At 30.3% G+C, this 14,672-nt stretch overlaps 1 protein-coding gene across 1 annotated transcript; it reads left to right on the top strand.

The window, feature by feature from the left end:
* The first annotated feature begins 227 nt into the window (after positions 1-227).
* Positions 228-4,264, top strand: LOC129899654 (laccase-2-like). The gene is made up of 6 exons (XM_055974669.1): positions 228-389; positions 531-682; positions 1,671-1,915; positions 2,007-2,135; positions 2,517-3,494; positions 3,939-4,264. Exons 1-6 carry the CDS (start codon positions 273-275, stop codon positions 4,067-4,069), a joined length of 1,752 nt encoding a protein of 583 aa, XP_055830644.1. The 5' UTR covers positions 228-272; the 3' UTR covers positions 4,070-4,264.
* The last annotated feature ends 10,408 nt before the right edge of the window (positions 4,265-14,672 follow it).

The following is a 14,672-nucleotide window of genomic DNA, read 5'->3' as shown; positions in this document are numbered from 1 at the left end:
ACAAGGTTTTACTGAGTAAAATAGACTTTAGGTACACACTTACCAATTGGTGGGATATCTCTTTCCTAGTGAGTCTTTTTATTCCTTTGGCTGCAGGTTTTAATTCAGAGTATACTGGGAATTTAATTACAAATAATTTAGTACCTAATTATTAATTAAACAATGTATAAACATGTCTATATAAGCATATCTCATAGACTCGTGAAAATAAACCAATTAAACTTTCACATTATCTTTCTTTTATTTTCCAAACAAAGAAAAGAAGAAACAATATGAGTGTGTTTGCATTTTCAAGACCAGCAAATTTATGTGCTATTTTCTGCATTTGTAGCATTATGCTATTTCCAGAGTTTGTCACTTCTGGCATTACAAGGCATTACAAGTTTGATGTAGGTTTATTTAGCTTACGTTATTCACGTTACGATCCGCTTAATTTGAACTTGCGTTAAAAGTGTACCATTATTGTCAATTATCAATTATATTCATGTGAATTTTTTATTTTTTTTGATGTTTTTAATTAATTTTTGCAGATAAGATTGAAAAATGTGACAAGGTTATGCAAAACAAAGACCATTGTCACTGTGAATGGGAAATTCCCGGGGCCAAGAGTTGTTGCTAGAGAAGGTGATCGTATAGTGGTTAGGGTTGTTAATCACGTCTCCAACAATGTTAGCATCCATTGGTATGAATTCTCATCTTCTCAATTTTCAATTATAACTACACCATGTACTATGATCCGAGATGAATCTAGAATTTAGAATCAATGTGGTCACATTGACTTTTAGTATCAAGTGCTATTTATTATATAAAAGGGCAGCCCGGTGCACTAAAGCTCCCGCTATACGCAGGGTCCGGGAAAGAGCCCGACCACAAGGGCCTATAGTACGCAGTTTTACCTTGCATTTCTGCCAGATGCTTTTTCCAAATACTATTTATTATATATAATGCAAAATACTATAGTCATGATTTATATGTCAATTTGTGGTGCCCGTGAACACATGCTCTTTTCTGTCAATTTATATATTTTATGTACATATTTAATAGAATTGATCTAATATTAATTATCTACTGGTATCCATGCTCCAAAGCCCAAAATGGATAAATGGTGCACTTGATTAAATGCTAAGTTATTTACCTAAAGAAACAAGGAATGCTTTCCCACTTGTGTATATTTGTTACGGTTGGAGGGGTAGGTGGTTTAGGAATCATGTTAGAGTGCTGGAGATCTAGCGGATCTTGGTATGATGCTGTAGAGGATTTAGAGGGTTCCTGATATCGTTAATAATAAATATATATATATATATATATATATTAATGATAATAGGTATTATTTATCATAATATATGATACTTACCATATAGAATAAATACCTAAGATTCTTTGTTTTTCCTTTTTTTTTTTTATAAAGATGGTGCAACCATGTCATAGAAATCCTAAATCACTTTCTGCAGTGACAGCGACATCCGTATCTCATCCACCAAACCTTGTCATTGACAGAATGTTGACGTTCTCTGACATACATCATAGTTTGAGTAGGGAACAGTATATGAGTACTTTAGTTAAATTTGCCACTATTGCTAGTTTAATTTATAACAATCTTTAATTGTCCAAATATATGAATAAGAAATTTAATTTTAATGCATGGTTAATTAATTATTTCAATAAAACAGGCATGGTATTAGACAACTACAGAGTGGATGGGCAGATGGACCAGCATACGTCACACAATGTCCAATACAAACGGGCCAAAGTTATGTCTACAATTTCACAATTACTGGTCAAAGAGGAACTTTATGGTGGCATGCTCATATTTCATGGATGAGAGCTACCCTCTATGGACCTCTTATCATCTATCCCCAACAAAAATCTTCTTATCCATTTGCTAAACCCCACAAAGAAGTCCCCATCATGTTTGGTAATATCAAATTATAATTAATAAACACCACTCAATGCCTCTGTATTTTATTCTAAAGTATGATTTTACTAATTAATTAACATGCATGTAGGTGAATGGTGGAATGCTAATACTGAGGCTGTGATTAATCAATCACTTGTAACTGGAGCTGGACCTAATGTCTCTGATTCATACACCATTAATGGTCTTCCTGGACCATTATACAATTGTTCTGCAAAGGGTACTACACTATAGTTTATGTACTTTCTTGCTTCATATAGGTCCCATATAATTTGGTCAATGAACCATCATATAAAGGGAAAATAATATCATAAAAATTATACAATTGTTCTGCAAAGGGAACTACACTATAGTAATCACTTTTTTGATGCTGAAACATCATGATAACGTTATGAATTTCAAACATCTCAAACATAAAAAAAAGTAAAACTTCAAAATATTGACTATTTCTCAATGACTTTTGAATTTGTGGCTATTTTCAATTACAAGTCAAGAAAATGCCTAGTACTTTTTAATCTTATGCAAAAACGTATATCACTAATTGAATATTTTTTTATACCGTCAATGTATAGATAGACTAATTGAGAACTTATTTTGACAGATACTTTTAAGCTGAAAGTAAAACCAGGGAAGAGATATATGCTACGAATAATCAATGCTGCACTCAATGACGACCTTTTCTTCAAAATAGCTAATCATACAATGACAGTCGTCGAAGCAGATGCATGTTATGTCAAGCCATTTGAAACAGACATAATTCTAGTTACTCCTGGACAAACCACAAATGTCCTCCTTAAAACACATCATAATCCACAACAAACCACTTTTGTAATGGTAGCTAGACCCTATTTCACTGGCCGAGGCACATTTGATAATTCCACAATTGCTGGAATTCTTATGTATGATGATCATCATAATTTACCACCATCATCATCTAACAATATTTCAATTAAAAGTCTTCCAATTCCAACACTTCCACCAATTAATTCCACTTCATCTGTATCCAATTTTACTAGCAAATTTCGCGCTTTGGCTAGTGTGAAATTCCCAGCTAATGTACCGCGAAATGTTGATAAACATTTTTTCTTTACCGTAGGGCTAGGTAGTAACCCGTGCCCAAAAAATCAAACTTGTCAAGGTCCTAATAATTCCTCAAAATTTGCTGCTTCTGTTAATAATGTCTCTATGATTCTCCCAACAACACCATTACTCCAATCCTATTTTTTCAAAAAATCAAATGGAGTATACACTAGTGATTTTCCAAGTGTTCCTTTAATTCCCTTTAATTACACTGGCACCCCTCCAAATAACACAAATGTCTCTAATGGCACAAAAGTTGTAGTGCTTCCATTTAATACTTCAGTGGAAGTGGTAATGCAGGACACTAGCATTCTTGGTGCTGAAAGTCATCCTCTTCATCTTCATGGATATAATTTCTATGTTGTTGGACAAGGTTTTGGTAATTTTGACCCGAAAAACGATCCTGCTAATTACAATCTTGTTGATCCTGTTGAAAGAAACACCATTGGAGTTCCATCTGGTGGTTGGGTCGCCATTCGATTTCTAGCAGACAATCCAGGTGAATATCATTAAGTTCTATGCATTGACGACGTTGTAAAAATATTTAAATAATCATGTCATTTATTATAGAATTACAAGTAAATCTATCAGACTAATAAGCATTAATTGGTAACTGGTAAAAAAGATATTTGATCTTTTATCACATGATTAAACTACACTCTCAAGTCTATATAACTTAAATTCTTAAAAAAGACAAAAGTTTTACTAGATAAGTTCATTTTCTCTTGATAAATCTAATTGATATTGGCATCTAGATCTACAATGATCATATAGAATTGTTTTTTGACGTCACCACAAGATAAGTAAAGTGACATTTTATAAAAGTGGGATTAGTAATTACCAGAAAATCAGACAGGTTATCTGTTACAATAGGTTAAACGTAAATGTTATTCACATCAATAGATGTGACTTTAACTTTTTTTTTTGTTGGTGATATGAACAGGAGTTTGGTTGATGCATTGTCACTTTGATGTGCATTTGAGTTGGGGATTGAGGATGGCTTGGATAGTGTTAGATGGAAAACTTCGTAACCAAAAATTGCTCCCACCTCCAGCTGATCTTCCAATGTGTTAACAAACCCATCTGTTCTGATTCTTCTTTCAAATAATAAGTTAATTATACAAATTGTATTTTGGGTTGTTTTGCAGTTGTGTGTTTTGTTTTTCTTGATTGAGAATGAGAATGGAATTGCAAGAGTGATTGAGGGAGATTTTGTTTGTGTAAACTTTTTTCCCCACTAATCAATAAAAGCATTTTTAATTTATCCTATTGTCAAAGTTATCGTTACCAAAATTGTTTTGTTCTGTGTTTGTTAATTTTGTGCGGGCTTGTCAAAAGACCTCACATCACTAAAGAATATCCAATATATTATGAGTAGCTTTTTTTTCCTTTTCAATCCAACTACACCGACCTCTAAATTATTGTTATGAGATAAATTAGTCTTGTGTACTTGCTTTAAAGGAAAAGTCTCGATAATAAGTCATGTCAATTATATGGATCCATCATTGAGTACTTACTTTAAAGAAAGGCCAATCAAGTATTTTTCCTGTCCCACAGTTACATTTCATTCTAATAGATTTGGTTTTGTGCTCGTTATGTCTATTTTTATAAATAATAAAAAATAATAACACACAAACTTATAAAATGCATGAGATTTTTGTAAGGTCATTTTCTCTTTGTTTCAATTTTTGTGACATTTTTTATTTTTTGCCAATTTTTTAAAAATGACACATTTTATATTTAATAACCATTTTAACTTTAAAATCCCTATTTGACGTTTAAATAAAACATAGATTAACATGGATTCACTTACTCCCATGGTTATTGACAGTTGAGGGAGTTTTTCCCTAGCAATTTGGTGTAAAAAGGATAGGTTTATTTGACGATAATACCCAAAGAATTTTACTGAAGATATGGTGTTTCATCAAGGGTATTGTTGGAATTCAATGTTTCGCTCTAGGGCTTAATTAGTTTGACGACAGAAGTTGGTCAATGTAATAAAAACTTTTCTAAAAATACTACAGTAGATCTTATGGACCACCAGTTGATGTAGACTGATTTCCTTTTCATACAATGTTTGGTTGAAGACTCTATTCCTTTATTATGAATTGTAAATTGTAATTATTATCCTACCAAACCAAACGCTCCTTAAACACAATATCTACAGGAAATTCATTGGCTTTGTGGAATCAGTAATGTTGAAACAATTAAATAATAAGAGTGTGCTTTTTCAAACAGTTTAAATTTTTAGATGAAATGATCACATATTTTAATATAGTATCAGAGCAGACTCAGATCCTGAGATCGAATTCTACTACCATCCATAGCAAGACGAATTTACGTGCTTGACCGATGAAAAAGAATCAAGGCCCATTGAATATTGATTGAGTATTACGTCAATATATTTAAAAGATCAAATATTGATATTATCCATGTTTTTTACTAAAAAAAAGGATATCCAAATGAATAATATAGATATTCATATTATCAAATATACTTATTTGTCTGTTTGTTATTTTTCATAAATTCTTTCGGGTGTCTAAACTTATTTTGTTTTTTAATTTGTGTTCTCATCTTTCCATGAATAATATGAATATCCACGTTATCTGCCAGTTAAATCATTTCTTTTACGTACTAAATATGAATGAATACATATTTTATTTATTTTTATTTTACCTGTTTTTGACGTGAGGAGTTTTTGCCACTCCTAATGCTAACTAGTTGAAGCAGGTCTTTGTACTCATTGGAGCAGTGTAGGTACGTGCTCGGAAAAAATCAAATAGGCTATATACGTGGGTCAATGATAAAAAAATATTCGCATCTAATATTTATATTAAATTAATAAAGGTAAGACATGTGTTGTTATTTATCAATTAACTTAATTTTATTTAATTTGATATAAATATCGAGTGCTAATTGATTTGATAATTTATTATAGCTAATGAACATTCTTTGTACTTGAAAATGAAATGCTTACAAAGGAGGGGTGTATTCCCCTCTTCAATATTTTGTATCAAGTTAAAGGGGGTAATTTAATGGATATATGGATACTTCTGGACTAAGTAAAGTTTTATTATATGATCATGTGGCATATGTTTTCAAGATTTACTGATCCCCATGAGTTCCTTTCTGTATGGAGACAAATGATGACCATTTCTCTATGTTTGATAGTTCCAATTACAGAAAAAAAAGAATCTTTCTAGTATATTTTCAGATCAGAGAGTAAGAGTAGCAGAAAATACAGCTTTCCCAGACAATACCATGTGACTTGGTTTTAACGGTATACATCTATCTAACTTGATCAAAGTCAATAGAATTAGGAGGTAGTTTGGTGCATCGCATAAAAATAATAATTTAAAAGTAAAATATGAGACTTATTTTGTTTCGTGTTTGATTTGAAATGTTAATTATATAATTTAAAAATTATGTATTACATCATTTTTATTTTATCAGAAGATGAAATAAAATAATTTCATAAAATATCTTTATTTATTTTATCCCGCATATGAGAAGATTGAATTTTAATTTCTTGAATTGGTCACTATATATATTGCAGTTTCACTGCACTCCTACATTATTACGGAGGAATTTATTATTTTGAATTCAAACTTATAAGCATATATATATATGGGCAAAAAAAAGAAAGAAAGCTTGGTGTACGAAATATACCGCAATTGAAATATCAATGCAGTATGCAGCCTGGATGTAACATAAGCAGGATACATAATTTGATGTGAGCGTTAGTGATTGATTTTAAGGCTCGAATTGAATTCATAGTCAATCTATATATATATGCAAAAAAAGTACATGAAAAAGTATCTGTAATAAAATTAGACTCATTCAAAATTTGACTTTAAATCTTAAATTCGTATCGGAGGTACAAAGACAAGATCACAAGAGTACTACTACTACTATGATTTGTTCTTCCCTATATGATGGCAGATAAATTAACTTATGTTCTCACACATAAAGGTTAATTTAGGCCGGGAGCGTGTCCGTGTCCAAAATCCAATTATTCCATTTTCCTTCGTTCATCAATCGGAAATATCTTACTTGTGGAAATAATTAACTCTGCCAATAATATCAATTAATTTCAAGAATCTCCATGCTTTTTCCATCGAACAAGCATACCAATGCACCTCTTTACAATATAAAATTTTGACTTCTGTTCCTTAGCCAAATTACTACATTTGCTTTTGAAATTGGCACATCTTTTTGATGCACTTTTTGTAAGTCGACATTTTGAAGTGGAACTCTTTTGTGAAGAACTCCTTGAAAGAGATGATTTGTATGGATTCTTTTGTGAAAAACTTCTTGGAAGAGAAGGAATATTTGAGTTGGGGCTTTTTTGTGAATAGCTCCTAAATAAAGATGATGACTTACTATTTGAGGATGAATATGAATGACAACATGGATCATCCTTTGATAATTTCCATTTCTCATCCATGTAATACTCCATTTTACCAACTACGCACAGTTGATCCTTAGACTTTCTGAAGGCTAATTTCGATAATTCGTGTAGAAAGTCTAATTTCGAAAATTCGTGTAGGTGTATCAAGAGAAGAAAAAGGAGTGGGACAAAATTAGAGGTAGATAATGTATGGAGGAAAAGAGAAAGTAGAAAATTGGTTTATAACAGTAGGCAGAATGGTGTTGAAGTGTGTATCTATTTATAGCAATTTGGGACAAAGGAGGGACTTTATAACAAAAAAGTTTGAATATGTTATTTTGAATTTTTGACCAGTGTTTTTTTAATAATGTAGTAGCATTGCACGTTAATGCTTACTTATAGTGTCTGGTATTTCTTTCTAGATGTAATATTTTTTATACTCCTGTATTGTTGTTGTGGCACAATGTAGTTGGTTTTGTCAGTGTCAAGCCTTCATCTATTTCTATCGTCAGTTTTTGGTAAGGGCATATTAAGCTATATTTAAACGGATTAAATTAAAATGTATCGATTTCTTGAATTATAACTTTTTCAATATATCTAATTTATAATTATTATTTTAAATTCTAACACATTAGACGATTCAAATTTTTCTGGACTAAATTTGACAACTTTAGTTTTTGGTTCTTGAATCTCCTTTTGGAGATCATCATCCTTTATGGAGATGCGATCGACTCCTGTATGGTGCTCCATTCGACACTCTTACATCTATCCCATATTGTGTTTACATTATTTAATTTTTATTTATTTTGAAAAGGTATATAAATAAGAATTTAATGTGTATGTGTTCAAGATTTTACCCTTTTTAAGTTACTGCATTCTAATTGTATGTATTAAATTTCTAGAAGAGAAACTTTAATGCAACCATAATTTTTTCTCCATGTAATTTATAAGATCACAAATTTGAATAGCAAAAACAATTAATAATATTTGTATTAGCTTAGACCTCTATATCAAACCTTCTGAGGGCACACTCATACTAGCTCATGAGGAAGTGTTTAATGGTAGATGGGAAATGTGACAGATTTTAATATAATTTGATAGTATATATTATCTTATATAAAATATAATGGTGTTGAAATTCGAAACCCATATCGCAAAAATGGTCGGTAGGGTTATTAAATAATTGAAAGATTTTGCAGTCTTTTTCATTTGTATGATAAGACAATTGGTCAATTACTGTGGTGATTTCTGTGTTCTGTGAGATGCTCTTTTTTTATTTCTTTTTTCTTCGTCAGACTTTCCCTGTCACAAACTCTCTGCTAGATTTCAGTATACCATTTAAATTACTCGAGTATCCAATGTTTAAAATATACTACTACTAGCATATTAATTTCTCTTCCAAATTATTTGCACTAAGAATTTTTCAAAAAGTCAAGGACCTTTTTACTTTGGGATAGTTTTGATCGTGTGTGTCAGCTTGCACACATCTCCTATAATTCAACGAATACTCGTTACTTTCAACTCGTATATATATATATATATATATATATATATATATATATATATATATCACAAAGTAATTACATGGATCAAAGTTTATACAGGTACAAAAACACAATCACTTGGTAAATTTTTCTTTTTGAAAATATAAACTCTAATTAATTACACATTGTAAAATAAATAAATTGTCTAGAAATTTCTAAAGAACCAACTTAAGAACTTTCAACCCAATTACAACAACGACAACAATATATCAAGTGCAATTCCATATTATAAGTAGGGTATGGCCTTGTGGAAGACTAAGATATACGCAAACCTTATTCTTGACTTTATGAGGTGCGGAGGCTGTTTTCGAGACGTCCATGGCTCAATTATTTCAACTCAATTAAATAGAAAAATGAAGAAGACCAGTCCCCCCATATGTGCACGACTGGTTCTGATCACTGGTAAAAGTACTTTCAGTAATTGTTGCAAAATTTGACTTTGGTTTCCTTTTATCTATAGTGGGCGGGGGTATGGGCTTCACATCTGTTTTAGCATATATTGACAACTACGTTTCATGTAAAGAAGAAATTTTAATCCATGTGAACTACTCAGTTTTCTTTGCACTAGACTGGATTAAATGATACTACATACATTGAATATATAAAACTACTATATAGTAGTAAGGATTTCAAATTTTACTAGTTCATATTAATTTTGAAAAGAATAAGAAAAATTACAAGAAGAGTGGAAAAAGACAGGGACAACATGCTGTGTTTGTATCCGTTGTACTCAGAGGTAGTGGCAGAGGGAGCTTTGTTGTATCAGATTTATTTGAACTCGGTACTTTTGATCCGAATTATAAATTTATGCGTAAAAAATTACTTAAATTGCAATAACTTCAAATATACGATGGATTCAAGGCTAGAAACCTTAAAAATTAAAAACATAAAACTAAAATCCTGAATCCGATACCTCCCTTAATGTGAAATGAAGATGTGAATGAGAGAGAGCAGATTGAAATGCAAGGCTGCTTCTGAATTTATCATTCCCATGAATGCTTTGACCGTATAATATATATGAATCCAATGCTGATTTCCTAATAATTTATAATGTTTCGACTGTCTTCTCTGCTGTAGACTTTCAGATATTGCAGTTTTTTTTTTTGGTTTTAAGTACTAATTCAAATTGGTGTCAAGTAGAATTTAGAGGTAATAGTTAAAACTCTCTTAAATTTGTCACATTTTATTAAATGCGTATCTAAATTATGAGAAGTCTTAATTATCCCCTCAAATATAGATTTTTGGAACTATTTACCTTCCTAAACTATGAAATTTTTTAATTACCCCTCAAACATGAATTTTTGAAACTATTTACCCATAATATGTCACATGGAATTTTTTTTTACTATGTACAATTTATATGACTCACTTTCTGTTTTAGACAATTCTATATTTCTATATTTAGTAAATACTTAACTATCGTTTTCCTATTTATATAATTAGTTTGACTTGAAATGAAGTTTAAGAAAGATGTGGTCTAAAATAAGTCATAAATATTTGTGTGACAATAATTATTTCATTACAGGTAAAATAAAAATTTTAAAGTTAATTTTTTTACTAAATATAAAAATGTATCATTTTTGGGGGGATTGACTAAAAAGGAAATCAAGTCATATTAATTGAAAGAGTAATTTTTTTAATCATATGGCATATTGGGGGGGGGGGGGGTAATTTTAAAAATTAATGTTTGAAGGGGTAATTAAGACTTCTTATAATTTAGGGGGTAAATAGATCCAAAAATCCATGTCTGAATGGATAATTAAGTTTTCTCATAATTTAACTATGTATTTAATAAAATATGTCAAGTTTAAGAGGATTTTTAACTATTAATTCTAAAATTTAGTTAATGGAGAAATGCTCCATTATCCGTTTTTTTTTTCAAAGTTCAAATTCTAAATTTCAGAGACGGAGAGATTTATCATTTCACTATATTCCTTATAGTCACTTTAATTTGAAATATTGCACGCAATTTATTGTACGAACATAATAAATCCCACGGCCGTTTTTTTTTGCTTAATGTTTATTGTTTTGTGGAAGGTCCAAATAGAGAGAATGACCAGTTTGTGTTATTACCCCCAAGAAAAGCTATTTAACTTTATAATTATTGATAATATACGCTATATTTATTTTCTTAGATGATCTTTGATTAGTTAAGGGTATATATTTTCTATTAGCTTCTCAATTTTATCATGTAATCAAGTGACGAAAAATGAGGGTGGTCAAAGAAAGTAGAAAATTGGGTCAAACTTGAAAATCTAAATTGATCAAAGTTTTGCAGAATCACATGGTCTGTACGAAAGGTAAATTATAAAAAGATGAAAACTATACAATGCATCTTCCACACATTACTAATTTTCCCCCTTCTAAACTCCAATGGATCTTTTCTAAGGTATAAATATGTGAGAGAGCATGTGATTCTGGAACAATTGCATCTGAAGGGCCACATGATACCGCCTGTGAAAGAGAAATTGCTAATACACTTTTTTTAGTCCAAAATATATAAAATAATATAGATTCATCGATTACTTTTGGAATTTATATATTTTTAGGAAAAAAACACGCGATTCGATATAATATTGAGTTATAAGAAACTTTTTGTGTTTTATTGACTTGTTATCCCTCCCACGCTGTATGAAAGAAATTGGGTGAATACATCAATAATTCCTTAAATTTATCATTATATTTTTATTTGGATATTTGATGTTGTTCTGTTGTAATTGAATAAGTTAACATATGTTTTTCCTTAAATTTATCATTATATTTTTAGTTAGATATTTGATGTTGTTCTGTTGTAATTGAATGCGTTAACATATCTTTTTATTAACACGGTCATCAATTGACAAAGTGTATAAAAATAATAATAAATAAAATGTACTAGTAATACTTATATTAGAAATAATTGTATTAGTTGTGTTTGCATTAATTATACATAGATAATTTCTTATGCATTAAAACTTAAAAGCTTTGCATTACTATTTACTAATACCTAAAAATTCATGATATTAGTAATACACAATAGAATATGAGCCCGTTTGAATGAGCTTAAAAAAAGTAATTTTTATGTATGAAGTGCTTTTAGAACTTTGAAGTGCTGAAAGTTATTTTTATAAATAAGCAGTTGAGTGTTTGGATAAAAGTGCTTATGTTAAAAATATGTGTTTAAATTTTAGGGTTAAAAGAATAAAAATGATAGTTTGGGAATTTAGTTAAAATATAAGGGATATAAAAATAATTTCTATGATCAAACAAAATGACTTTAAGCATTTAGAATTTTTTTTTTAGAAATCCTAACTTTTTTATTTTTGACTGATTTTAAGAATTTTATGGCTTAAAGTTAGCATTAGACAAACACATCCAAAAACTAAAAAAAAAATTAAAAACTAAAAAAAAAATTATAAGTTGATTTGACCAACTTAAAGCCCATCCAAATGGGCTTTATATAACTAATGCATAGCATCAAAAATATTCCAAATAAGTTACAGCCAATACACAGAGCTAAATGCATAGAGCTAAATGCATGCATTATTTTTACTTTTAAAATTCTACCAAATGAGTCCTAAGGTCCTTAATTTTGAATTTCTTTTGATACATGTTTTCGGACCTCCATTATGTACGTCATATAAAATAATATACTATCTCCTTTGTTCATACATATTAAATAGTCACATAATGTATTATACTGCCTTCTTTAATTATAAATATTAGCATCAAATTATCAATTGAAACATGCTCCTAGAAGTTTTATGATTTAAGCATGAATATATTTGAAGGAGGTTTTGAGGATAATTGCGTAGGAAAGGTTTTACTAGGCTCGAACTCAAAACTCAATGAAGGCCGAAAACAAATCCTGGATGTTAGCAGTGGCCCAACCAATTTAACTAACTCGGGCCACCCTTTAAACCAAATGAACATTTTACTACAAACCAGTTAGCTTTTCTGTTGCTCTTTTATGTTTTCAATTAACTATTCTATAGTTCAACCAGAATACAAGTCCAACTTCGTAGGAGATTCGTATGTACAAATTGTCTCTTGGATTCTTAGGTACATATATAAATTAATTCTTTCATGATTAAACTAAAAAATGATATATTCAACGCACATCTTACATCCAAGAGGAGAATAAGACAGTTGTTTTCGAAAGACTTTCTACTCGATAAATATATTCGTATTTGTTAAAAGTGCAAGAATTAAATTTAAAGATGATGAAAAGTGAAAATCACCCAACCAGAACCATAAAGTACAACAAAACTTAAAAGCAGTTCAACAACGAAATGTATTAACACCCATATTTTGTATGTACGCATGAGGCATCTCCTAGTAATTACTAAGTACTAGTACTATTAGTTAATTATACCCCCCAAAACACAAAAATACCCAAATAACAAAACGAATTAAACGAGCCAATTAGTGGGGGGTTATTAGCTATATACAATACACAATATATATTAGCACTAATTAATTAACTAACTAAGCAAAAGTCTGTTGAGTACATCTAGGCTGCATGGCGAAAAATAGTTCGATTTCTGGCGCTTGAAAATACCCATTTTCTGGTGGCTTCCTTTTACCTCCGCCGCAATCGTACGTCTGCTTCTTCCTCGGCGGCGGAGGTGGGCCCACCATTGCCGGAATTCGACAATCGTCGCGCTTCGGCGTCGAACATCCCTCTTCTTCTACTACTTCCATCATCGTAACATCGACCTCGTACTCTTTTGTCTCCATTTTTTATTTTATACTAAAAATTTAACAGCTAGTAAATTTTTGGGGAAGAAATAGTTGTCGAATGAACATAAAAAACGTGTGAAACAAGTGTCATTTATAAGGAAGGAGTTGAGGTAGCGTACGTTTAAAATTTTTGAAGGCAAATCTGGAAGGTGCTACGTGGGGATGAGGACAGCTAAGCATGATGCGTTGTCCACGTGTGGGTACCAGAGAACATTCTCGTTTTTGCGTGGATGAAGAGATACGTGGTTATTACTGAGCCGTCTAAGGCTAATGGAAGGGACTTTTTTAGGCGGGAAGATCAAGGCAACGTTGGATTCGAATTTGAGACACTAAAGTCGGCAATGTTCAGAGTTTTTATTTATTTATATTGAACCCTAGTAAATTCAGAATTGTGTCGAAAAGTCTTATATTAAAATTAAAATATTTTTTAACAAAAGAAAATTTGTATCTAGAGAGATTTGAATCCGAAGCTTTTGATAAAAATGAAAAAGTATTTAATATTTACTATTCTAGCACAACTCTATTGTGTTTAGAGATGAAAATACTACCATCAACCATATGTGTTTAAGTAAAATAAATACTCCGTTCGTTTCAATTTATTTGGGATATTTTAATTTGATATAAAATCTAAGAAAGTAAATTACATTTTGAATCTTATAGTTTAAGATTAAAGATATATCAATTGTATCAAATGTAAAATTTGATTAAAGAGGTGATAAAAAAGAAAAGAATTATTTTTTAAAACAGACTCAAAAGGAAAGTATGCCAAACGAATTGAAATGGATGGTGTAGTATTTGTATTGTTAACACATTAGTTAAGAGGTCATTTAGATCGTGGGATGTGATCATAGGCAAAAATATTCTATGAGTTGAGATTATTTTATTTTATCTATTATATGAGATGATTTATCTCATCATTTATGTTATAATGATAAAATAATTTTGGTATTGAATAATATTCATTATCAAATACAAAATATAATTAAATAATTCAATGAGATATCGCGATATGATCATTTTT

The sequence above is a fragment of the Solanum dulcamara genome, chromosome 8 (genome assembly GCF_947179165.1).
Source record: "Solanum dulcamara chromosome 8, daSolDulc1.2, whole genome shotgun sequence".
NCBI classification, from domain to species: domain Eukaryota; kingdom Viridiplantae; phylum Streptophyta; class Magnoliopsida; order Solanales; family Solanaceae; genus Solanum; species Solanum dulcamara.
This window is presented reverse-complemented; position numbering and strand designations above follow the sequence as displayed.